Below are 26,236 nucleotides of genomic sequence, written 5' to 3' on the forward strand. Positions count from 1 at the left end.
GTGTAATATATATTTATCATTTATTAATGTTGGTGTAAGAGATATTTATCCCTCATTAATGCTATTAGAAAAAAATAACTCTCAAGCACCGTCATTAAAGCAAAAAAAAAGTTCATGAGCTATAAATACCTCTTGAACTATCTAGGTAAAATGTTCATGATTTACATTAAAAAAAAACACATAAATATCCAAGAAGAAGAACAAATAACATTGTTATTAGTATTTAGTGCTCTCTAGCATATTTATTACTCTTTTCCTCTATAAGATTACTAATTTTATTATCTAAGGGTTCTTGAATCCTCTAAAAGATGACTTTTTATAGGTATCATGAGTCATTCTTCAAGAGATATTTTTATTTACTGTGAAGAGTAAAGTTATTTGAATGAACATTTGATTAATTCATAATTCAACTACAAAAAACTTTATTCCTAATCATATTGAATTTAAAAACATCATCTTCTCCATTTCTCCAAAGATTTCAAGTTCAAACCCTTGGTCCGTAAACAAAACAAAGAAAGGATAAAATTGAATAAGATTTTGACTTAGCATGAAACTTGCACCCTTGTTAAACTACGTTAAGCAACAAGTACGGCATTCTTTCCGTAAACATAGAAAGAAACTTCAGAATTAGATTAAGTTTTCCGTGGCTTCGTCTTGAACTAAAGTGCGTGGACTTGAGATAACTTTTTGTGTTTGGGCTTGATTGTTCCTACAAAAACAAGTCCTCCAAAAAAACAAAGAATCATTCGATGATCAAGTCAATAAATGAAGAAGAAGAAATAATATAAGAGAAATAGAATGAATGTCTTAGACAGTGTGATTGAATGAACTGGAGTGAAGTTTTTGAATGACCTTAACTTGCCTGGCTTAAATGAAATATGAAATTGATACATTGCTGGAATCTTTCTATTAATGTAGCTGCATTGCAGGAAACCAATTCTTCATAGCAATGAAATATGAAATTGATACATTGCTGGAAGTTCCTGTTAGATTCCGAGGTCTCAGTTCCTTTTCACTGTTTCTTAGGAACCGAAGTGAGATTAGACTATTAGACAAAACTGGAAAAGTAGTGGTCTTTTCCACTTGTTCTGTAAGAATGTCGATCAAAATTTTATCAAAAATGGTAAGTGTGCCATTGCATCTTCTTTCACTGTATTTCTGTACAATTTATGCCAATAGAGAATGCAAATTGCTATAGATTTCTCCGGAATATTTTTTTCCCTTTGTTCACATGAGGCAATTTTCATATTGCTAATGTTCCTTCACTGAATTGGTTTTCATCTGAAGAATCCAAGGACTGACTTTTGGGTTTAGTCATGACACGAGAAAATCCATATCCGAGAGAACTTCCACTAGTTTCGCATAGCTGCAAGGGAAAGTAAGCTCCCAAATGTCAAACTAAGTCAAGGAAAGTGGGGTAATAAAGTTATACACTTGTGAATTAGGCAGATGACTGAATTTGTCAAGATAAAAAAATTAAATTAAATAAGACAAACAGCACTGATTACCTCAGTAAGCTCAGACAAGTGGCGGGATCTAAATGCATTGATGGTTGCTGCAATCTCTGACATGGGCAGTTTAGCCTAAATGGAAGAGGAAAAGAAGAAAACCCGAATCAAAAAAGATCCACGAGAATGTTATGAGGGCACTGTGGCCTAATGAATACTATAATATGCTCATTTGCTTCCAGAATTGCTTTGTTATATTGTTTCTCGCAGTCTTACACCTACAACCTGATTTTTTATTGCACTTGGCCAGTTCAAGCAATCAGATTCTAAGTTTCAGATATTTCCATCATATAACTCAAAAGAATGGAAGTTAAAATAAAGCCAACACAAAGGACTCGTTTGGACAGCATAAATGGTTATGTAGCTCCAGCTTGTTTTGACGTAGAAAAACTTAAGTATTTCCAGTTTTCAGCACTTCAAAGTAACTGTGACTAGAACAAGTGATGCGCAACTCAAGAAGCAAGATGTTACCTGCGCAAGAACAGCAGCTGCCAACTGTAGACTTGGTTCCAATGTCTCAGGTACAACCTGTAAGTATTAGTTGTTAACAGGGTGTGATCGAGTTGTTTTATAAATCAAAGGAAACTAGTAAAAAAAGATTCAGAAGTTTAAGTATTACAGCTGTAGCCCCAGCCTTCTCCAAATTAAGGCCATGATCAACATCATGAGCACGAACAAACGTCTTCACATTGGGAAAGTACTTGCTCAGAGCCCAGACAGTTCTATAATTTGCACCAGGTGTATCTAGAGTTATTGCAGCAGCACATGCTCTTTCAGCACCGACTTTATGGAGGACCTAGTCACACAATACAAAATCAATTGTTGAACCACCACATAAGCAACCCATGATGCATTTAGCTTTACCTCTCGACTACCAGCATCTCCAAAGTACACGGGAAGATCCAGGGCACGGCCTGCTGCCACTCTATCGCTGAAAAAAGCAAACTTCTAATCATCAAGAATCTTGCGACACCTCTCCACTCATAATCACAAAAAAATAATATTCCAAGCAATATTATGGCCACATCCTGGCATAAACAAGTAATAAGAAGGGGAATATATTTTATTTTGTAGCATACCAAGGAACACAAGAACCACTGTAGCTGATATCTAAATCCAATTAGCTAAATGGTATCTAAGAAAAAAATTTAATTTCTATAAAGTCTTTGATAAAGATATGTTGTTTTTAAAGGAGCACAGTAATAATTTGTTGGGGGAATCAAAAAAAAGAAATTCTTGTAGAAAAAGTACTGCATCAATAGGGAGAATAGGCAATGAACCAAAAACATAAACATTCTGAAATAACACCAGAAAGTTTGCTGGTAGTATTTCTCAATCTTTGGCTTACCTACTCACGTCAAGAGCAACAAATGGAATTAATCGTTCTGAGAGAAGCTGTGCTATAATCTGGCAAATCCAAATGAATGTCATGAGCATGTATATTAAAAACTAGCAAAATTCACAATATTAGCCACTTTAACATATGCAACAAATCAAATAAAATATGTATCAACCTGGCCAACACGTCCAAATCCACAGATAATAATATGATCCTGCAAATCATCTGTCTGTAAACAAAATAAACCAAGAGAAAGATTAATCAGCAAGTACTCATATAATTGTCAAGCAAACCTAGCATCACAAACATATAATCTTAAACAGCTGAGAAAAATATAACTATAGGTAGCTGTTACGCTGGTATCAAGAAAATATTCAGTATCACTTCCTGAGAGAGGATAGCACTGGAATTTGATTTTTAAAAGAACTGCCTATGCAACAAGAAGAAAAAAATCCCAGGGTGCCAATAAATGATACATGCAGATTAAATTATTATTTTTTATCATATGGGATGCAGCTATTTGTTTATTAATGGTGATGGAGATGAATGAATGACCTGATTTTTGTAATAGCTTATACACTATGACTAATACAGGCTCACCAACATTCAAATTAGGTTATACAAATACGATCAAGAGAAGGAAATTACCGTGAAAAACAAACCACGATTAGGCCACTTATTCTTGTTGCTGTAAAACTCAGAGTATGAAATTTCACACTTGAAAGGCAAAACTAACAGGTTCTAACTCAGCATGCAGGAAAAAATGGATGTTTTGAAAGCACATCTACAAAATTCATGCATTACACTCAAGCAATCAATTGAGATTTTGTTTGTTTTCGCTATTCATTGCCCCTCCCATGCATGGTAATAATGATCACATATTTTCTCAGGGACACGTCACTCAAGTAGCATAATTTTTCCAAATGACAATGATACTTCAATTGTTTATATGAAAGCACCCATGTTTAGCAATTCACCATATCTATCAAGTGGAACCCAGTCACCATGCAACAAAGCATCAAGCTCAGTAAACTACCAATAGCAAGGTTTGAACTTTGACCAATGTATCACTGAGGGCTAAAACTGTGACCTTACCTCACTCTCAACCGGTAACAAACTACGAACATCATGCTGCTCAAAGCGAGAGGCTATTAACTGGCCGCCAGCAGCCAGCCATGGTGTGAGGGCCATTGAGATCCCCACCACAAGAAACAATAAAGAGGATAGCTGAGGAGACATTATACCCTGCAGATGACAATAATTAGGCAACAAGTGTACAAGAAACAAGCATTTTTAAATATTATCATCACTTGGAGTGAAGAAAATTATAAGAAAAAAAATTGCATTTCCACTTCTCAATTTAACTAGTGAAAATTATTCAGTACTGATTTCTTCCTTATTAAACATTATGAATGAGATACTTCCCATATCTCAATATTTTTGTGAAATGTAAAAAAGATATTTTGAAACAACACCAAATGCAGAGAGGATATTAAACACATGGCCAACTAATTTGTGGACTTTGTATGGAACACTATAATAAAAAGTTGAATCCACTGACCATGGACACATTAGATTGGAAAAAAATATATATTTAGAAAAGAGACCTGGTTAACAGCTTCACCAAATGCTACAAATGCAAATTCTCCACCCGGAGCAAGAAGAAGACCAATCCTTATTGCAGATATAATAGAAATACCAAAAAACCTGCCAACTAAAGCAACCAACACAGTCTTGCCTCCAATTAAAAGCCCTAATGATCCCATAATGGCAGGAAAATTTGAAACCAGAAGCTTTGGGTCAATGGACATTCCAACCTGAGAACACATAAATGGACCGATGTTAACAGTTAATGATTGAGGATCAACATATTTGCATCATCAAGAAAAAATCAAGCAAGTTCAACAATTAACATATCATCAATCTTATAACAGAAGAAATGTTGTAAGTTGTATGCTAATATAGTAAAAGAAATGTTGGAAGACACAATCTTGCAGAGTTGGCCTGTTCTTCCAGTACAAAAAAGAAGAGAAAAGAGAAAGAGCCGGCCTGAAAAGTTACTATACTGACGAAGGAGAAGATTTCACATATAGTCCTTATATGTTATGAAAAGAACCAACAAATGGCTTCTACAAGAATTAAAAGAGAACTAAAAGTACTTAATAGATAGATCTTACAAAAGACTCCTTTTTTAAAACACCTACCGTCATGAAAAAAAGGCCCAATAGAAGCCCGCGATATGGAGCAATATCTGATTCAACCTGCAAGGAAAATTCGGTTTCTGCAAGAAGCAAACCAGCCAGAAATGCCCCCAGTGCCATGGAAAGTCCAGCCTGCTCTAGGAAAAAGATACAGCACAATTTCATTAACAACAGCAGCAACAACAATAATAGTAACAGAAAGCAAAACATGCTCAAACAATCTCCTGGAAGCATTTCCATACCCTGGCAGTAAGGAGACTGGTCCCCAGAATAACAAGAAGTGTATTGGCTGAGAATATCTCTGCATTTTGATTTTCTGCAATTTGTTTATAAATTGGTCGAAGCAGCTGCAAAAGGCACAGAAAGGGAACATCAATAAACTGTTCAGATGACACCATGCATTGCCAACTAAAGTCAACGCCACCTTGTGTAAGAAATTTGCCAAGATTTCCAGTCAAGACCACAGAAATGGAAAGTTTAAGATATAACTTCAATCAAGAGAAATGCCATCCATCCACTTAAATGCCATAATTCTAGAGAAAATAAGATTTACCAATCTTCCACCAGCAATTATCGCGGTGATGGCAACTGCTGCCTTAACAGCAGCCAACCCAAGAGCCTCAGCAATTGCTTGAAAACCAACCTGGAAAGCAGCATCATATCACTCATAAACCAACATTGAGCACAACAGCAGTGGGAATGACAATAATAGTAAAAGCAATTGATGTACTTTGGTAACTTTATTTGCATTCGGCAAGAAATAGAGGATAGATTTTGCATTTTTTTAAAATCTATCAACAGCGGGTGCTGTTGAAAGAAAAGGAACACACTGAAAAGTGCCTTCATTATATCCAGAATATTCTGTGTGGCTCACAAACTGACAAAACATGTGCAAATTTCTTTCACTTTTAAAGCAAAAAGATACCAGAAGCTCACCACCACATCCATATACAAACAAACTAGTATAGAAAGTTACCCCTCCTTTGGATGAATTTGGTGAAATAAGTGGAATGAGTATTAGCAACACCACAACAGCCAAATCCTGAAAAGAATAAATAAGATCAAAGATTGCAATGCAAAAAAGACTACATATAACATGAACATGGTTTAAAAGATATTTCAAAGGAATTATAAGGAGAAATTCCTACTCCACAAAGGATTGGGGAACTTTTACATGATTACAGGCATAATTTTACTACAACATACAGCAGTGGAATTTTATTCTCATCTTGAATATTATTATGATACAGATACATGTGATATTCACTAAAGAAAGTGTGAGCATAAAGAACCACTCCTATGGCATAACATGGCCAACAAGAAAAAGAAACCATGTCACTACCAAGACAAAGTAGCTTTTTTCTGAAGCTATACCACTACCAAGACATAAAAGCTTTTTTCTTTTCTTTTATGGGAACTGTGGAGTGACCTGGAATAGTAGGACAGAGAAAGTAGCACGTCCATGGCGTGATGTGCTCTCACCTCGCTCCTGCAACACCTGCAAATTAAGACCACTATCTATCAATTCTCTTGTTCATCAAAATAAGTAATTGCAGATTTGACAGACAGGTTCATAGAAGAAATGAGCCTTGATCAGAAGCTCATTTTCAGTGGGGGAAGTATGGCATGATCATGAGTGTGCAATCATAATATTGACAGATTGCATCCAAAACTGACTTTAATGAGTTACAAAGATTCTAGATATGCGATCAAAATGTTGATATTTCAGATCAAAATTACCAATGGTGTTAGTTTAACTTTACCATTTTGCTGGGTGTGGACAGTAGATAATGTAAAAGGTTCAAATATTTTGGTCTAGGAAGCTTGTGTTTGATCCAGAAAATTATCTTTCCTGAACCGAGGGACTCTTGGTTAGAGAAAGCTGCAATGCTTAAATTTAAAGCAAAATCTGCACTATTATGCTACCTGTAGAACAACAGCAGTAGAAGATAGTGCCAGGCCATTTCCAATGACAATTGCAGCAGGACCAGGCAGCCTGGAAACAAAATGTGTGACCAAGCCAATAACCACTGCTGTCACCAAGACCTGCATCATCCACATTAAAATGTAAGTTAATCGACATATGAATAGAAAGCACAGAGCATAGATGGATTGAGCAATGAAAAATGTGGGAGAAAAAATCCCAAGTACCTGAGCAGAGCCTAATCCAAAAACATATTTTTTCATGGAACTAAGCCTTTCAACAGAGAGCTGTAAGAAACAGAAGACTACTTTAGCATCAATAGTTTAAATTTGAATGAATGTTAAATTCCAGCCACATAGTCTAGATGTAAAGACTCCAACCTCAAGGCCAATATTGAATAGCAAGAAAACAACTCCAAATTCAGCAATCGCTTTTGTACCAAGCACATGACGGATGATGGAGAGACCATAAGGACCAATCAAGATGCCAGCAGCCAAGTATCCAAGAACAGGACTGCCTGGAATTGCAGATCAAAGACAATTCGTGAAACATGATCACACAAATTTCCAATTTCATTTTGGAAAACAACTTGTTGGCATAAATATAGATAATGATCAAGTAGAGAACTGGCAAACAACAGCAAATCAATAAACTACTATGGACTAATATCAAGAAAGCATAATTGATATATAAATGGCAGGAAAAAAATGCTTGGCAGAAGGACTAAGCTAATATTAAAAAAATAGAAGTTCTTGAAATTTCACATTGAAACTTTAAATGCATGTATAAAGGTACAAACTTATTTTTACACTACAAAATACAGTGAGTTCACCTCCTGGAATTTTCTGAAATAAAGGCACAAAAATAACACTAGCAAGCAGCAACCACAAAACATCAAAGAGAGATGCTTCCTCCTCATTCATCTGTCAAAACAGAACAAGCAACCAGATTAGAAAGTACTGCATACATGTTGACTTGAGAGATGTTAACAGATTAGACCCAAAGCAGAAGTGAAGGATAGTGTGAACTTATGCCTCTTGATGAGGAAGCATTGCAATTAGTTTTTTGACTCTCTTTGGGAGTTTCTGAATATGTTGAATCAGAGGCTTTGCATTTGATGAAACTTCTTCAATGCTTGTGGTGACCACTTCTGGTTTTTGAAGCATCTGGGTACTCTTCTCCACTCGATTAGAGTAGAAGGCAAATCTGTGCACAGTTTCAGTACACTGTGATAAAAACAATGCAACTTCTATGCTAGATGTAAGAATCTAGTAACAGAAGCAGATAGTGAGACATGAACCTATTGAAATAGCCTTCAGAGTCCTCTAGGTCATCACAACCAAGATGCAGTTTATTTCTCTATTGAATGCCTCAATAAAAAACAACATGAAAAAAGATACCAAGAAAGGCTTTGGCAAGGAATTGTATTTTCATGACATGTCGTGAAGATACCAAGAAAGGCCTTGATAAGGATTGTATTTTCATGACATTTCGTGATTACCCTGCTGATGCATTATTACAATCTCATTTTATTTATAACCTGAAAATATTTTTTTTAGCATCTTACATCCACTGGGACAGGTGACATGTCTCTTAAAGGAGGACTGTTGACAGTGATGGAAATAAAATTAAAGAGCAACAGTAATACATACCCTGCTCCAAACAACAATAGGCCAAGAAGAAATTTGGGCAGTTGCTTCCTTGCAGGCTCCATTAAGCCCTGAAAAACTGATGCTGCTGTCAACTCCGTCTCATCTCCACTGAAAGAGAAGAAGGATGCAGAAAAGAAACGAGAGGATTTCTTCAACAACGCCTTGGGAGCACTGAGAGGTGAAGATGAACTCTCCCTGGTCAGGTCCTTCTGTAATTCCTGCTTTTTTGTCTGAATGCCACCTTTTGACTTTTCAGCTTCTGCTTCAGTATCTTTAATAGAGTGCAAACTCGATTTTCCATTCTCGTGGTCACTAGAATAATCAGAAAGATATAACTCTTCAGAACTCGGGCTGGTTTTATCAGATAGTCTATCTATTGAAGGCTCGCCAACTAAAACATCACCATTTACAGTCATATCTGTTTCTTTCTCAACATCGGAAAGACTGCCTCCGCGCATCTTCTCCTCCTCGACTACTGCCTCATCACCAGACACATATCCCCGAGCTGTTTGCTGGATATCAACATGAGAACTAGAGAGAGATTTCTCTGCCTTTTGTAACGCAATTTCTGCATCACTCACTCGTTGGGTAGCCTCAAGTTCAAAGGCAACAGCTTGCTCTGCTAGAAGCATAATGTTTGCAACATCCTCCTCTGCTTTCAAAGCATTCATTTGTGCTTTCTCTGCTTTCTCATTCAACACGTCTACCTCCTTTTGTAATTCTTCCTTTATACTTTGCAAGCGCCTCAGCTCTGCTTCACAATTTGCCAAATTTGCCTGGCATTCCCTAATATCATTCTGAGCAGCCAAAATTGTCTCGTAATCTTCCTTATTATCATTTTGCACATCACTCTCTCCAGAACCCTCCAATGAATCAACCCCTTCTTTCGTAGATTTTATCGACTCCACTGCCACCTTAAGCCTTGCCTCAGCCAAAGAAAGCGCCATAGTTGCCTTTTGAAAAGCTTCTTTAGCAACACCCTCCTTGTTCACAATGTCCTGAATCATATCAAGTGTTGAGTTAACATCATTCCAAGCACTCGATGCCTCATCTTGCAAAGCTATTGCAGTTTCTGATATACTCTGTGCCTTTTCCTCGAACATGGTACTATTAAGCCGTGCAACCTCCAATTCCCTCATTGCTTTCTGTAACAATTCCCTCAATTCATCCAAACTAAGTGCCTCTGCCGCCATTTCAGTCTCCATTACCTTTTCTCCTCTTCCATCCTCTTCTCCCAAGCCACCATTAGACCCTGCTCTCAAGTTCTTATCATTACCCTTACCAATTTCTACATTTCTACCATTCCCATCAATATATGTTAACGAATCATTACCTTGACACCGCAACTTAACACTTCTCAATCCCTCAAACCCATCAATAAAATTGCAAAACAACGGATTACTTGCATAACCACCAACAAGCAAATGACTACGCATTCCACTTCCACTACCATATAAAACACTTTTCTTTAATGTCTTTGAAGGTCTTTCTCTCGAAACAATCTTCAAATCACCAGCATTATACCCATAACTTTTATGTCTAAATCTCGAATATAACCTATTTGATACCCTACAACTAGTACCTTGTCTGCTATAAAATGCATTCGTCTGCTGAATATTGCACGCAAACTCCATGCCCTATAGTAAAACATATAATCAGACTCTCTTAGGCATTTAATCAAACACGTTGAAGTCAATCATTAAAAAAAAACAAGAAAGAAAGAAAAAACACTCAAAGCAAAACCCCTTTGCGTGTATAACTAAAAATGAAGAGAGAGTGAAACTAACCGATCAAGAGGAGTCAAAGATAAGAGAAAATCAATGGTGGAGTTTGTTAGAGTAGAAAAGGACACAACAACACTGACTAATAACAAAAATCAACAACACTGACTAATCAAAAAGGCAGAAAGGAGGGGGAGAGAGCTTGAAAGGACATGCCGAAAAATAGTAATATAGTACAGTTCAAATACTACTGTGGTCTTAGAACTTTCCTTTTCTTTTCTTTGTTTGGAAAGTGAGAAAATAAAAGGGAAAATTATTGGTTGGGAAAGGAAATTCAGTTATTGGTGGATTTTTTTTTTTTTTTTTTTTGCAACACCCATATACTACAGTTTAATATTGTAACGACCTTATATTATTACGTAGGTGGATTTTGATATTCTCAAATATGCTTAAGGATATTCTAATATTTCAGTAAACTATAATTTAGTCCCTTATTGTTTAACAATTATTATAATCAAGTCCTCTGTTTTCTAAAATCAGTAGTTAATCCTTAATTTCTGGTTTCTTGCTAATTTATTTATTAAAAACAAAAAAATACTGGTTTCTTTCTAAATACCAAAAAATTATGTTTTTGCCAATTTAAATTCTTAATGTATTTTCTAATAAGAGGCAATTGACAGTTAATTTGAAAAGATATTGATTGTTTTTATAGTTTTAAAATATTTTATATTAAAATCATTAAATGCATAAAAAATATTATTAAATTTTTTTTCTTTTTAATTCAAACTCAATTTAAAAATCACTTTCAATTACAGTCCAAGCATAATCTTTGAGAAAATTTGATTTAACAAGTTTATAAAATATCCAAAACGTTTTAGGTTCTGTTTGCAAATGTAATCCAAATCATATTTTATAAAAATTCAAAAAATTAATTTAAAAATTAATCTTTTTATATTTTGGATTGTTTTGATATACTAATTTTAAAAATTATTTTTAAAAAATAAAAAATATATTATTTTAATATATTTTAATATAAAAAATAATTTAAAAAAAAGATATGACCAGGAATTTAGGTACTAATTTACATGGATTTTTCAAAAAATATAAACCTGGAGAGTGAGATACACGTTGAAATCTTATTGGCCTAAGTATGTCCCCGGTGGGGGGAATATGTGATGAGAGTAAAACTGTGAACATGAAATGTCAGAAGTTTGATTTGATCGAAATTTCCAATGGAACCCCCTCGTTTGCGGAAAAGAGAAAGCATCGACCCGGATAAATCAAGAGTTACTTTTTGGAGGCTTGATCTGTCCACCGGAAACCCTAGTGGAAATCCAGAAACTGCATGTTTCAGGCTTTCAGCGACATTAAATTTCGGAGCATTGATTAATGGTGGCTTCCTCCAGGTGAAGCGACAAAAGTTGCAATTTCTCAAGTCGTTGGCTTGAAATATTGATCCTGTTCGAAGAAGCGAAGACACAGCGCGTTCAGCTCTTCTCGGGCCCTGCTTTTTCGAACCTTCAGGTGGTACCTTCACAGAACAAGCAAAAGCAGGAGGGAATGGCGAAGGCCGACGGACAATCCAAGAACAGGACTTTAAGGCAGGAAACTCACAACTCAGAAATAAGGCAGTCGTAAGCGTGGTCCACAGTACTAGTACTTGACTTGAATTCAAGCACCTCTAGATTCTTAGGGTTTTATCCCTCCATGCATGAAGTCAAAAGGCTTCTTGAATGTCATGCATGAACAATTTGATCATTCTGATAAGAAATTAGCTAACACCATGATGAAAAGGCTTTCTGAAATATCATTTTACTATTCTAAAAGCGTGCGGTCATTTTATTTTGAACTCTTTTCCTATAAAATATAATCCATTTGAGAAACTTGAAAGTGATTATTTGATTTCTCAAGCTAAGAGAAATGCCCAAAAAAACTAAAACAATTTTTCAAGTGAAAAACAGAAAAATATACCAATAAAATAACGAGTCAAAAATAATCAATGTTTCTTCTACAAAAACTATGGACATGTTAAGAGAAATGATCTTAAGTATAAGATTGTCCTAAAATAAATCATAAATAACTTTAAATCTATTTCACAGGATCTTGAGACTCTAGAAAAAATTTTAAATTTATTTATATATATTGCATATATGTATTTCAATAAATCCAACCTAAATATCATCACTCATTAAAAGTTTCTAATTATAGGTCAATTTCGTATTGTTCAGCCATTTACAAATGTATCTCTAAGGTTCTTGATAATAGTTTGAGGAGATGTCTTTCCTCTCTTACTAGTTTGAACCAATCAGCATTTGTAGAAGGGAGAAGAATTGGAGATGACATTTACTTGTTAAGAAGTAGCGAGGGGTTATCATAGAAATACTTAGAAGCTAAGTTGCACTTTGAAGGTTGATATATTGAAGCCATTTGACTCCGTTAACTGGGATTATCTGTTTGTATTGGAAGCCATGGATTTTCCAAGATACTTCCTGTTATGGCCAAAAGCTTGTATAACATCTTCTATATTCTCCATTATGATATATGACGGGTTGTGTGGCCATTTTGAAGAAAGGGTTTGAGACAAGAAGATCATCTTTCCCCCTATTTGTTTGTTTTCTCTATAGGAATCTTGTCCTGTTTATTGAATGATGCTGTTAAAAATGGATTGCTTGCTTATCATCCAAGGGGCAAGTGCTGAGACCCTAAACTGGCCTCAGCTTGTGAGGGGTGCTCACGCCTTAGAATGAAAAATGACACTTGGATGTCCAATGAGCGAGTGAAGCAAAGATGATTCATGGCAAAACCAAGCTTATCATGGGCAAATGGCGAAAAGACAAACATAAGGTCAATGATGAAACAAATAAGCGAATGGCAGTATTAAGGATATGGGCAGTTATTTGCCCAGTTAGTCACATATCTAAATTTTAAGAAAAAATTAAGTTTTTTGTTGGAATCTATAAATAGTCCTTGCAGATATTCAGTAATAAGGTTCGACCAGTGAGTATGGGGAGAAATATCGATCCTCTATGTGTTCTATGCAGTCAAGAGATAGGGATCATCTGTTTTTTACTTAGCTCGTTTGCTAAAGATATTTGGAGTTCTATTTTGCGGTTTTATTGAATTCAAGGAGCTGTACGAGACTGGCAATGTGTTTGTTTATGCTAAGAGAAATTTGAGGAAGAAGTGCTTTTCTTCAGTTATCCTCAGACTTCGTTGGTGTGGGGTCATTATTCTGTTTGGAAGGAGGGGAATGCCAGGATGTTTAATGAAGAAAGCTCCCAAGCCACTGCCGTAGTTGCTCATATTGTTCAATTGATTTAGTTGAGATTGTGCAATGCTAAATTCGCTGATCTTTGTAGCAGGTGGAATTTTCAAATTTCTTTATAATCTGGTCATTGTTTGTTTTATGGATTGGTCTTCAATACAGGATTGTCTATTGTATTGGTTTCTGGGATTTGTAGCAGATTTTAATCCCCTGCTTGGTTGCTTCTTGATGAAATAAATAAGAAAAGAATTTGAATCTTCTAGTTTATCTCTTTAATCAAGAAACTTGTATACAACAATTAGGCCAAAACTCGACGTAATTTTGTTCTTCTTCAATGTTCAAAAAGTTTAAAATCTTCAAGGTTGCTGGAATATAAGTTTGCATGGTAGAGAGTTCAAACTCTGGCATCCACAGAAATGCAGGAAGCCATTTAAGCAAATAGCCGAGAAAGAACAATCATTCAATCAATGTTGATATTACTACTTGAGATCTTTCATATTTTCTCAGTTTGCCAAGGGTACTAAATTTCAAGAGAAAGAATTTGGAAAAACTAGTGCAGTTCAATATCTTGTACCAAGGCATAATTTGTAACAAAGTTAATCAAATCCAAAAATAGACTTTGAATACAATCCGGCAATAATATTCAACAACATGAAAATTCAAAACAGTCCTGACAGCTTGAACAGATAGCAGTGCAAGAAACCATGATGTGCTGCTTCGTTTAAGATTGTTCTTCTGACTTATCCTCAGCAGCAGCTGCTTCCTCTGTGTTTGACTCGGCCAGTTCAGGAGGTGGCGTGGAGGTTGATCTCTTATGTGTAGCTCCTGCGAGGACATGGCTATAGGTTCCCTTTTCCATGAAGAGCTGAGCAAAGTGGACCTTGCAGTAGAGGACTCCGTCAAGAGCAGCATAAGATGAGTGTGTGAGTGGACACCCACCATGAGCACACCTGAAGCACGTCTTGTGGTAACATTCTCCCTCCATGGTAACCTATGTCATGAACGGTTGCAACACATGCTTATTCCAAATTATCATAAGCAAGACTGTTAAATAATACACTTATCAAAACTCTTAGATAGGTCCATGTCTATGATAGACAAGATGTATCTCAGAATAGTTTGTCATTCGTATGATAAATGTAGAGGTATAGGACATAGATCTTTAAGACCTGTGTATTTATTCAAGTTTAGAGTTAAAAACAAACCTTCTCCAATGGGTACACTGTTTTGCCGCAAGTGGAGCATTTGTCTTGGGTTCCACAGAACACGGAAGAGAGTTTGCTTGGGGTCCTAATCTGTAAAATACAGAGAAAATACAGTAGCATTATAAATCTTGAAAGAAAAGGATACAGGATCTGAAAGCTGGAATGGATTTTGAAATATCCCAGAATAATATCATTCATCAGGGTGGTTTCCAAAGGCCACCATAAATCAGTTTACGGGACATACAAACACGCCCCAAGTTTTTAAATTAGTGATACGATATATATGTACGAATATCATACCAGCTCATGAGTCCTCTCAGGCTTGCCTGCAAGAAAATGTCATAAAATTGTTAAATGTGTATGGGAAAGAATTAAACAATGGCAACTCGTTGAAATACTGTAAGAGAATTGCATAAAAGACACGTGAGAAAAAGATATCACCTTTCTGAAAATTCTTGCTGAAATCGCCACCCTCCTTGAAAAGTTGCTCAAAATGAGTCTTGCAGTAGAGGACTCCATCCATGGATGAGTAGTTGCTCATCTGCCAAGCACAGATCAATTTTCAAATCATGAACATTTTATTTATTTTTTATTGTGGAATATCATTTGTCACAGATCCAGATTAAGCCAAAACAATGAAAAGCAATGAATCACTATCCGGCGATTGACACCATTGTTGAATGCTGGCCTGCTGTTTTCCAAACCCAATTGATCCTAGTTAGCTTGTCGTGTATGAAGATTACATAAATTTTAGCTATGCTATTGGCCTTCAATTAGAACCCATTGCATGTTGTTTAAGATAATTCCCATTCTAATAACACTAAGATTATCAAGAAAGGCTATGGAAAGGGAAGATCAGAAAGGAAAACATACCACAAGAGTTCCTTTGCAATGGGAGCATTTGAAGCAGGATTTATGATAAGGCACTCCTTCAAGAGACATCATATCAACAACATAAACAGTCTTGTCACAAGCCTTGCATTTATCCAGGGTTCCAGTGAATGCCATTGCTTTCTTTCCTTAGCTCCTCTTTCCTCGTCTCTTCCAAAATGATCCTGGAAGTCAGGAAAGTATTTTTTTTGTTCAAGTTGTCTGAGAAACCAAGAAATGTCCTAACAATAAAAGCACCCTGGGATTGTTGTTCGCTCCCTCCTCAGACACATGGAAATTAAACAAAGAAGTCTTTGTTTTGTCAAAACAAAACTAACTTATATCACAAATTTTTGCCTTCTCGTGTAATGGTGTAAATTGCTTTGTGTTGAGCTGTATAAGATGGACGCGTGATTGGAGATCCCAAGCATCGTGAGATATAATTAGACTGCTAATTATGGATGTAAACCTGTTGGATTGGAGTAAAAAAAGGTCTGTGCTCTGACTTTTTCTTGAGGAAAATTGTAAGGGAGGCAAAATGAGGAAAATCTTTATCAAGAAAATGAAAAACCAACTGTTTTTTGTAATTTCCCTTGATTTTTTTTTTAAGTTGTAGGATTAAGATATGCTATCAATTTGTCTAATGTACACACCAAACCAGACTGTTTAAATGCTGTTCCAACCCCTTTTGTGGCCCTTATGTGAATCAATGTTCCTAGTAATTAGGCATTACAGCAGTCAAAAGTTCAAAAACCTCTGGAATTCTAACATTATCACAGGTTGGGATTGGTGGTCTGCTCTGCTCTGCTCTGGGATTGTTCTCGCCACTTCAAGGATTGGATTTCTTTTTTCTAACTTCAAACTTGGACATTCAGATTACGATGACTGGTTGCTCTTCCACAGTTCCATCCACCATGTCTCAACTATCTTTTTATTGTCATCACGTTACACACACACACACACACACATGCTGTCTTTGACTTCGAATCTAGAAACTAATTTGATCTTTAAGTTATATAACAGGCGACATGCTTTTCTTTATCTTTCCAATTCGAAGTATAAACAAGGTTTTAACTCATCCCGTTCAGTATTGAAAAAAAAAAAAAATTTCACTGCGCATCAGGACTCATTGTAGTGTAGATTAAAATAGTATAATGACTAATTTGTCTTTATTAGAAAAAAAAACAATAAAATTTCTATTAGGGTGAAATTAGTCTAGTCTTGCTGAACATTCCCCTGTAATTATACATGCTTCCAATAACATATTTCTATTCCGGAATTTGTTCGAATTGTTTGTTGACACGAATTAAGTCCTCTGAAATTATTTCAATATTAGACCTTGGAGATAGAATAATTCTGAATTTAACCTCTTTAAAAAAAAGATTTTTTGTTTTATGGTAGCCTGCTTTAGTCCCCTTACAAAACTTTCGTTATTGGATTAGCCATACACTTTACATATTTTGTTTTTTATACATAGTCCATTAATTATTATCAGATTGATCAGTAACAACTCGGTTTTTTTATATTCTTATAGCATAGTACAATAACTAAATTATGCTTAAAAGTAAATTTTATTTAACTGGTATATAGGGATGTTTTTGAATTTTTATTTTTAAAAGTATAGTAAAATGACTAATTACCCATGAAAATAAAATTTCTTTAGTTGGCTTTCAAGGGCTTTTTGTATTTTTATCATCGTTTTTTTTATTATAATTAAGTTAATTGGGAGAATAATATGATATTTTAATAAATATAAAATATTATTTAAAAAACAAAACTATTTAGCATGTGCATGTGTCTCCAATCTTCAAGTGGTGCACAAGGGGATGACAATAAAAACCAGCACAAGCAAGCCACCTAAATAAATTGACGAAAAAAAATCTACAAAAGATCATAAAAAAAGAATGTTTTCTAATGTTATAAAAATAATGTTATAATCTTACTAAAAACAAAACAAAAATCAAATGGAATTTAATAAAATAATATCCTAGAAATCTCTAATTAATTTATCATAATTAATTGCAATTAAAATGAAAAAAATACTATAAAAAAAAGTTCAAACATCTAGACTTGGGTGAGTCAAAATACTTAACCCGTACGCCCACCCATTAATTCCTTTTTTAACTTGAAGTCGGCAAACGATCATCTTTCCTTTTTTTTTTTTTATAGTCCCCAAAAATTTTTATCTTATAAACCTTTTTCCACTTGAAAATATTTAACAAACATCTCATAAATCTCAATAAACTCACATTTAACTTTGAAATAATTTTTTATAAAATCAAAAAATCAATCTGAAATTAAAAAAAAAAATCATGAGCATGATTTTTAAACTTGAAAGTCAAAAACATTTAAATAGAACTCATCTTGTTAAATATACTAATTGACTTCAAGATTAACTTTTTTTAGTTGTTAAAATGTTAACTAGCAGCAATTTTTTTTTTCCTTTATTATTTTTCAATGACTTTATCTCATGTCTCTCAAACTCATTAATTAGACCAAAGATGAGATTTGCAAAACTCTGAGGCAAATTTCTCAACAAAGCAACCTATGAACAGTGTTTAAAAAAAGCCTCCATCTTTGCATTATGTCAATTTTGGTCCCCTAAGTTTTGTTTTGTAGGAAGTAATAAAACCAATTTTTTTCTTGTAAAACCGAGCATAAACCCAACATTGTAATGTATTTTCAAAACTGTGAGAACCCTTAAAAAAAAAAGAAACTGAAATAAATTATCAAAATCAATTCCCAAAGTGGAAGGACAAAATTGAAGGGAAAAAAAAGTTTGATAACCAGAGTGAAAAGAAATACTATTATAATCCACAGAGTTTCCCTCACATTTTAGGTTTCTTGTTAATTGTTAATGTTCTTCCTTGTGACAAATTTCTGTTATACAATCTATTTATCCTCCAAAATTATAATCAAATTGCTTTTGTAGCAGGTTGAGTTTTCAGTTTCGGAGGTTACCGTACAAAATCTGAAAACCCTTCTTTGAGTTTCTTGAAACAGAAAAACTGGTAGACCGATAGGAATTACATCATCAGGTGAACCGTTTATTTTATCTTATTTCGTTTTGAGAATTGCAGTCTTTCAGAAATTCTTCGTAGTCTAAAATCGAGTAGAAATACAATTTACGAAACAGAATTATATTATGAATATGACGATTCAGTGCTGCTAAGTAGATTTTCTAAGATCATTTAATCATGTTTCATTACATTTCAGTATCCTTGTTAACATGTAAAGGAGGCCACGGCCACGGGCGATTTACAAATTTATTGCAGGAGTATGTGCCCCAAGAGGTCAAACAACGCTAGGGGAATCAAGGATCACAATCATGGAAGCAACACAACTTTCTGACACAATATAAGATCTGAGATGGTCTTTCCATGCCGGTCGATCCTACGGGAGCAGTTGACGCCGCCATCTAGAATGTTCCGGACCACAATATTCAAAGACTTGATTCCCTTGACTTCATAAATTTCTACATTAACATGTTCACTCACCCATTTGTCTCTCTTCATTGTGGAAACCGAGTCAGGAAAAGAAGAGGTGTTTAGAAGAGTTGAGACAACTTCCTTCACCCACTGGGGTGTTATAATTAGCTTCAGCCTCTCAATATCGGAGGGGAAGTGCGGGATGATTGAAAAATTCATGTCATTTCCTTTGTCTCCAACTCTGCTATGAGCTACAGAATAAAGAGGAATCTTCTGGCCAGATGGAGCGGGAGAGGTCTCGATTACTGGTGAAGAACTTTTTGGATGAGGTGGTGATAAAGGGTCGTGCCAAATAGTGGTTTTCACTAAATTTCCAAGGTCAACTTCTTCCTTATTTGGACGCATTCCCTTCCAGCTCTTTACTCCAGTCCGCCAGAAAACACTTTCACGCTCAACCTGAAAGCACAATAAACTTCTCGATGTAAGAATATCTCCCAATGCCGACAGAGAATTCAACCTCCCTCGCAACATGATCGGATTAAAAGACTTGCGAATTCAAGGTTGATTAAAGTCATATAAAAGGAACAAAAAGAGGGTTCAATAGCAAAGGGGAGCAACAGGAACAGAACATAGTTATAACACTAAATTTGTAGTGGAGATGACAGATGAAATGCAGTCAGATTTCCACATGACTCCAGCAAGCGAAACTGAATTGGCTAGCACATCCTTTCAAGTAATGATATTGACTAGCACATTGTTTCAGGTAAATATCAATTGCAGATAAAATTTCAGAGGCAAAATATGCACAGAAAGAGAGAGAGAGTACCAATTGCTTTCCGAGAATTATCTCTTTCTTGTGTCCAGTGCTGCGACAGTTAAAAAACAAGAATGGTCACTTTCCAGCATTAAAAGGGATGCTAGGGAAGTAAGGAAAAACTAATAAGTAGAATCTAAAAGTAATTTCCATGCAAATAAAGCCTTCAACCACGCAAACTCTGTATAAAATGCATCAAATGCCATCTTTCGCTTTCTTTGAGAAATAAAAATAAGCTATCAACAAATTCAAAACAGAAAGGTTTACCACACCCTAGTGCTGTTCTATCAGTTCTTTAAGAATTCTTTATTTCTTTTCTTTTCTTTTCTTTTTTCTATTTTCTTTTTTTTCAAATGAAGATCTTTTTTTTTTAGTTACACTAATATTGTCTTCAAGTAAAACATAAAACTGTGCATAAAGTAGTCAAAATTTCATTTAGACAACTGTTGGTATTCAGTAAAATCCACACCCAGATGGGTTAAATCATTCCTAGGTTTAGAAATCTGACTAACTAATCCTAGAACCTTCTGACTTAATGATCAAATTACTTAAAAATCAAATTAGCTAGTGCAGAGGAAAAAAAAGGCTGACACTGAGAACAAGTACCCCTAATAACAAGATTGAGTTTTCCTTCTATTGGCTCATTCATCAAGATGAATATATAATGGTTAGTAACCAAGGCCTCATTGAAAAACTTCCTTAAGTGAGCTGCTTCTGATCTTAAAAACTATAAGAAGGACGAATTCAGAGGAAACTGACCTGACACCACCACCACCAGCTGGGCCATTTGTATATAAAGCCGTAAATTCTGTTTCAAATTGGACTGCATGCTCCTTCAACTCAAATAGTCCATCCATACGTAACCTTATATCTTCACAAGCACCACATGATATATTGTTATCATGAATGCTAATTGTCTTCAGGCTATCAAGTCCAATAATATATGAAGCAACATTACAGCTAACACCAGGAAATACTTCTTCCATCCATGACCTGACCTAATAAAATATGACAGAATTATGTTACTTCACAGACTGTGAAAAGGGAAAATAAAGAGACTTCTATGAGCTGAACTAGTCTCTTCAAAAGAAAAATCGGCATGATGATGGTCTTCGACAAATTTGGCAACAATTCAGTCATCACACTCTAGTTAACAGTGTGCTCACCAGATATTCAGCGGCTTTAGCACGTTTTACACACTCATACCCTCCATAAGATATCTCTCCCCATCCTTTCCATCCACAATCCTGATAAAAAGAAATCAAATAAAAAGAAGAAAGAAAGCAGCCAGAAACCAGGTGAATGCCCATTTGCTGACCAAGAAATGCTCAAGTATAAGCATATCATACAGCAATGATCAGCCCCAGATTTAGTAACATAAATGAATGAATTATAGGATATCCAGTAACCATTCATAGTGGTTTTAACTGCATTGTCCTAAAGAAAACATAATTTCTCTGCTAGTCCTCCTACAAACTAATTTCCAGATCAGTCAGTGAATGTATCATTGTGACCATTGTTGGCAGTGACTGAAGAAATGCCTCTTACTTGCACACTCACATATACACACAATAATACTATTATTCATAAATATATGGTATCATTCAAGTGACTAGAACGTAAATAATTCAGACTTTGAATGTGAAACTGCACTATTCTCAGCAAAAGCTGAAACGAAAACAAAGCAGAAATTTGAGGCTGAACTAAAATGATAGTTACTTGTCAAAATTAATCCTTCTATTAGTTTATGTTGTGCAATAATTAGAATCAAATGATGAATACAAAAAGCTACCTTTGGAATCAAGCGCAAGAGTTCATCCGGTACTGAATTAACAGATGGTTTAGCTCCAGCACAGAGAACTTTATGAGCTGACAGTGAGTGAAATGAAACATTCCGGAAATCAATTACCTGCATTTCAGTACAGCATTCCATCTTTCAGTTCTTCAATACTCTCACCTTTTGCAAGTTCTCAAATATGCACATCTAACTTACCACATCAGGGGTAATATAAGCACCTGGATCCCCAACCTCATAGAGAAGTTGTTGAGCACAAGTACTAAAATTTAACACCCCACCACTACCCTCTGCTTTTGCTACACAAAGGCTTCCATCGAAACTTATTTCTGCATAAGGAAGTGACAAGTCTAGGAGAGAAGGAAAAGAAATGTCTCGGTATTTATCACCTACAACAGAGCAAATTCAGAATATTACATCAATAGTATAAAATTTGACCAGTAGCTGCAGTTCACTCTTTATGACATAATATATCAATTCAGTACTGATCAAATAAAGCTAATCATGCTCACCTGGATGCATGAAGTATCCCCCTGTGAGTTGACAACCACACTCCAGGAGGTGGCCAGCCATAGATCCTTGTGCTAGCTCCTCTAAGTCATTCCAATTCCAACCTAGTTCATAAACCTAATCATATATATACCAAAGTCAATCAGATTGCTTTCTGAAATGGAGTTAAAACTTAAACAGCAGATTTGACAAAACAAGAGCACCCGGGCTCTACATATGAGAGTAGCTGTATGTCATTGACTAGCACATAAGCAGCCAACCCATCAGCTGCATAGTAATCCAACAATCTAGCATTACAAATGAATACACAAATTGTCTGTGCTAGTATACTTCTTCCAGCAAAAGATGTCCGCTCAACCATACACTTGAATATCTTCATTTCCCTTGGCATTTAGTTAATGTACTTCAAAATATGCACCTCAACGTATAATCCTACTAGATGCTTAACATACCAATGACTAACATTTGGCCAAAAAAGGCCTCTTACAGTCATCCTTCTCAATGCAAAGATTTAGAAACATATAAAATAATGCAACAGTGTCGTGGAGATGCAGAAGAACTGATTTCATTAACTAAATTAGGAAAAGAAAAAATTACCAAGCTTCTTGAAGACATAGGGAGGAGGAGGAGGAGGAGGATGAGAAGTAAAAATATATCATACCATCGGAGCTAAAAACAAGGCAGCATCGGCAACCCGTGAAGTAATGACAACATCTGGTTGATATTTCTCCAAACATTCAACAATAGGAGCTGCTCCAAGATAAGTGCTAATACCCTTCAGAGATCACAGCCAAAAATTGAGTTATTGTTTTGACTAAGGAAAAAATTGAAGAGAAATCAAGCTCCCCAAATTGGGTACACAGATGTCAACATTTTCTTGTTCCTCAAATTTGTAATCAATCATAAGAAAAGTTTACCCCCTTTACTTATATTCATGAGCAGATTGAATTGTATACAAAACCAACAATAAAACTGCCCGTGTCAGTAACATGCAATGCCAACAGCAAATTAAGCATAAAAAGTAGAACAGGCTTGGATATACAAAAATAAAAGCAAACAAAAAGTACCGGATTCTTACACCTTCCATAATATAGGACTTCTTGGTCGACGATCCTGAACCTGAAAATGAAAACATCTTACTTCATATCCACATCCATTAAGCATTTTTACAGTAACGAATGACGATATCACCAATACCTAATTTAGCAGAAGAAACCTCATGAGCCACAGCAACAGAAACGCCAAGCCCCAAACTACTAGCTAATTCTACAACCTTCTCTTGTGCACCAACCGGATCCACTAACAAGAAAACCAAATATATTTAAGCAAAAAACAAATAATGATAATAATAATAATAATAATAATCCAATATTTATTCAATCTATTTTAATTAATCCTCACTTGCACCCATATTGGTGATTATACAAGTCCCTCTCTCCACAGCCAAAGGCAGTAACAATCGCATCCAATCCGTAACTGCCCAGAATTATTAGAAAAAGAAATCAAACTTAAAACAACAACATCACATAAATCAGAATGAGGGAGAGAGGTGACATTGCGTGAAGGAAACGTAACTGCGAGAATCATAACCGTCGCCACCAGAAATCATTATCTGATAACGATCAGCTAGAGTTCGCTCGGCTAAGCATTCAAGAACTATGTAGTTTAGCTCTTTGACTCTTTGGAGTAATTTAAGCGCTGCGATTGGTCTGTCGCCGCCAAATCCTGCTCCGCAGCCTATGTACACCTTCTCTCTACGTTTTTTTGGTTTCTCTCTCTGCATTTATTTCAAAATTAAAATAAATTAGCTCCTTAATTTCATTGTCAGGTAATATAAAGTGAGAGGAGGAATGGGTTGCAGAAATTAATTGATTGATTGATTGATTAACTAACCAGTTTGATCACGCAATTGTGAATTTCATTCCCGTCTTGATCTTCTTCCATTGACAGGTCCGGTAGTAAGCTACACAGTACACACTAGTAATGGATAGGTTCGTTTTGAAGAGAAGCAAAAATGGAACTGAATTGCAAAATCAAAATCGCCACTTGGTTGTTGTTTGTAAGTGGCGTTATCAACAAGTTTTTTTAAAAAAACAAAATTTTTAATATATTAAAATAATATTTTTTTTATTTTTTTAAATTTATTTTTAATTTCATAACAACAAACAATTTAAAAATATTAAAAAAATAAAACTAAAATAAATTAAATAAATTAAAATTTTTAATCATAAAACTGAACTACCATGTCAAATACCTCCTCAACTATTTGATAAAGAAAAACAAAGCTCATCTTGTAATTTGTTTTTTATTTTTATTTTTATATATTTTAATAATTAAATTTTATTTATTTTCAATTATATCTTTTATAATTATTTGACATTTATATATTTTATCGTATTTGATTTGTCATTATATTTCAAGATTGAATTAAAGATTAATTTTACAATAAAAAAAAGTATTAAATTATTTTTATAACTAAAATTAGAACATCAAAAATCAAATTTGATATATATATATAATCATATTCAAAAGGCACATAAATGCTCAATTTGATCCCTCAAGATATATTTTGTTTATACCCGATCTATCTTTTTAGGCTTTTTATGATTCAGTTTGTTAATCTATTTTTTTGCAATTTAGTTTTTAATATTTATAAAAGAGAGAGAAAGTCTTAAAAAAAATAAAAGATAAAGTTTTTGGATGGTTAAATTCTAGACATTAATAATTGTGATTTTGATATTTCTGAATTTGTTTTTAAAATAGTAGTTTATGTCTTTAATGATACTCGAAATGAAAGATTGGGCTAGAAAATAATTTTTTATTTGGTTTGATTTTAAATTTATTGTCCCATTAAAATATATTTTAAAGTTACTAATTCATTTTATGGATACATGTGATGTTTTTTTATTTTTTTGAATTAAATAAGGTTTAATTTTAAGTTTTTTGGATTAGAAAACTTGTTTCTTTACTTTTCAATCATCAAAGTTAGCTCAAATGATTAAAAAAAAAAATCATGGATGGATAATAAATCGTCAGGCCATTTGAATATGTGTGTGCGCGCGCACGCATTCATGGACAACATATCCTTCATTTTTTATTAAAAGTAAAAGAGTATTTCCCTTACCTTTCAAGCTTCACCGTGTCAGACTTTATAGTTTTAGGATAAGCATGTGTATCGATCTTTTTAGCCTAGGTGTGCTAAGCTTTTTTTAAATTGCATTGAATTTTAATTTTTTATTACATTTTATAATTAGGATTGGCTTTAAATAAATCTATTCAAATGATATCTAAATAATTATCTGATTATATATAACATAGTTTTTAAATGATAAAAAAACTTTATGATAATATTAATCATTATTTTTATAATAATTATATATGAACCTAATATGCTTAATGTTTTAAAAAATTTCCTCGTGAATATTAAGTGCAGATAAAATATTTATATAATTAGATTTTATTATAAATTCTTTATATGTTTTTTCTTAGTTTTTATGTTTTTTAATATTTCACATAGAAATTATTCATCTGTGATTTTATTTTGTTTTTTTTTTATTCAAACTTTATTTTAAAAGTATAATAAGTTTTAATTTAAAAAACAAGATTTCTAAAAATGACATGTTTTTATAAAAAAAAAATAAAGAAAAAAAACTTGAATAAGAAAAACCGATTAGGGATATACATTTTTTTACTCCTTGTTTCAAATAAATATATATTTTTATAATTTTTTATTGGAGTTCCCTTAATTGTTTATTCAATAAACCATATTGCTATTAAAAAAGATATTTTTTTAACAAAAAAATAATAAAAAAGAAATTTTGACTAAAAACCAATTTTGTTTCATAATTAAATCATTATTGTTATTATGAATATCCATTTGTATTGTTACACAATTAAATAAAATTTTAAAAAGTTATCCATATCACCGGGTCAAATATTTACATATAAATTTATCTTTTGCTTCTTGTTAATCTTTAATTAGTGTTAAAAACTCTATTTATAGT

At 34.1% G+C, this 26,236-nt stretch overlaps 3 protein-coding genes across 4 annotated transcripts; all 3 read right to left on the bottom strand.

The window, feature by feature from the left end:
* Positions 1-903: 903 nt before the first annotated feature.
* Positions 904-10,729, bottom strand: LOC7461755 (K(+) efflux antiporter 2, chloroplastic). The gene is made up of 21 exons (XM_024595448.2): positions 10,412-10,729; positions 8,625-10,261; positions 8,007-8,178; positions 7,805-7,895; positions 7,353-7,489; positions 7,200-7,259; positions 6,975-7,094; positions 6,478-6,546; positions 6,025-6,090; positions 5,602-5,691; positions 5,291-5,395; positions 5,052-5,180; positions 4,455-4,664; positions 3,943-4,092; positions 3,023-3,076; positions 2,857-2,915; positions 2,373-2,439; positions 2,128-2,304; positions 1,980-2,036; positions 1,509-1,583; positions 904-1,366 (listed from the first exon to the last, which is right to left on the bottom strand). Exons 2-21 carry the CDS (start codon positions 10,256-10,258, stop codon positions 1,244-1,246), a joined length of 3,645 nt encoding a protein of 1,214 aa, XP_024451216.2. The 5' UTR covers positions 10,259-10,261; positions 10,412-10,729; the 3' UTR covers positions 904-1,243.
* A 3,421-nt stretch (positions 10,730-14,150) lies between these two features.
* Positions 14,151-16,153, bottom strand: LOC7461757 (LIM domain-containing protein PLIM2b). Its single transcript, XM_002302538.3, has 5 exons — positions 15,689-16,153; positions 15,257-15,356; positions 15,116-15,141; positions 14,816-14,905; positions 14,151-14,601 (listed from the first exon to the last, which is right to left on the bottom strand). The coding sequence occupies exons 1-5, from the start codon at positions 15,821-15,823 to the stop codon at positions 14,332-14,334; spliced, it is 621 nt and encodes a 206-aa protein (XP_002302574.1). The 5' UTR covers positions 15,824-16,153; the 3' UTR covers positions 14,151-14,331.
* Positions 16,154-18,809: 2,656 nt separating this feature from the next.
* LOC7461758 (uncharacterized) lies at positions 18,810-24,294 on the bottom strand. Of its 2 annotated transcripts, none has more exons than XM_024596028.2 (13): positions 24,126-24,294; positions 23,808-24,009; positions 23,634-23,708; positions 23,430-23,531; positions 23,311-23,345; positions 22,894-23,007; positions 22,235-22,349; positions 21,921-22,111; positions 21,720-21,836; positions 21,094-21,174; positions 20,687-20,925; positions 19,940-19,979; positions 18,810-19,569 (listed from the first exon to the last, which is right to left on the bottom strand). In XM_024596028.2, exons 1-13 carry the CDS (start codon positions 24,174-24,176, stop codon positions 19,012-19,014), a joined length of 1,920 nt encoding a protein of 639 aa, XP_024451796.2. In that variant the 5' UTR covers positions 24,177-24,294; the 3' UTR covers positions 18,810-19,011. The 2 variants fall into 2 exon arrangements, with proteins under 2 accessions (XP_024451796.2, XP_024451794.2); XM_024596026.2 differs by having other exon boundaries at positions 23,311-23,351.
* Between the last annotated feature and the right edge of the window lie 1,942 nt (positions 24,295-26,236).

Source organism: Populus trichocarpa, chromosome 2, assembly GCF_000002775.5.
Source record: "Populus trichocarpa isolate Nisqually-1 chromosome 2, P.trichocarpa_v4.1, whole genome shotgun sequence".
Taxonomy (NCBI): Eukaryota; Viridiplantae; Streptophyta; class Magnoliopsida; order Malpighiales; family Salicaceae; genus Populus; species Populus trichocarpa.

Bases quoted from the DNA above. Each gene is read 5' to 3' on its own strand.
- LOC7461755 (XM_024595448.2), bottom strand. From the start codon at position 10,258: ATGGAGTTTGCGTGCAATATTCAGCAGACGAATGCATTTTATAGCAGA. The intron at 7,896-8,006 runs GCATAAGTTCAC...CTGTTTTGACAG, and splicing joins CAATGCTTCCTCATCAAGAG to ATGAATGAGGAGGAAGCATC. The intron at 5,181-5,290 runs GTATGGAAATGC...TTCCTAGAGCAG, and splicing joins CCAGTCTCCTTACTGCCAGG to GCTGGACTTTCCATGGCACT.
- LOC7461757 (XM_002302538.3), bottom strand. From the start codon at position 15,823: ATGGCATTCACTGGAACCCTGGATAAATGCAAGGCTTGTGACAAGACT. The intron at 15,142-15,256 runs GTGATATCTTTT...ATTTTCTTGCAG, and splicing joins CAGCAAGAATTTTCAGAAAG to GCAAGCCTGAGAGGACTCAT. The intron at 14,602-14,815 runs GTTTGTTTTTAA...TTCATGACATAG, and splicing joins CAGTGTACCCATTGGAGAAG to GTTACCATGGAGGGAGAATG.
- LOC7461758 (XM_024596026.2), bottom strand. From the start codon at position 24,176: ATGGAAGAAGATCAAGACGGGAATGAAATTCACAATTGCGTGATCAAA. The intron at 22,350-22,893 runs GTATGATATATT...ATATATGATTAG, and splicing joins CCTTGTTTTTAGCTCCGATG to GTTTATGAACTAGGTTGGAA. The intron at 19,570-19,939 runs GTACTCTCTCTC...TTGTGCTTTCAG, and splicing joins TAATTCTCGGAAAGCAATTG to GTTGAGCGTGAAAGTGTTTT.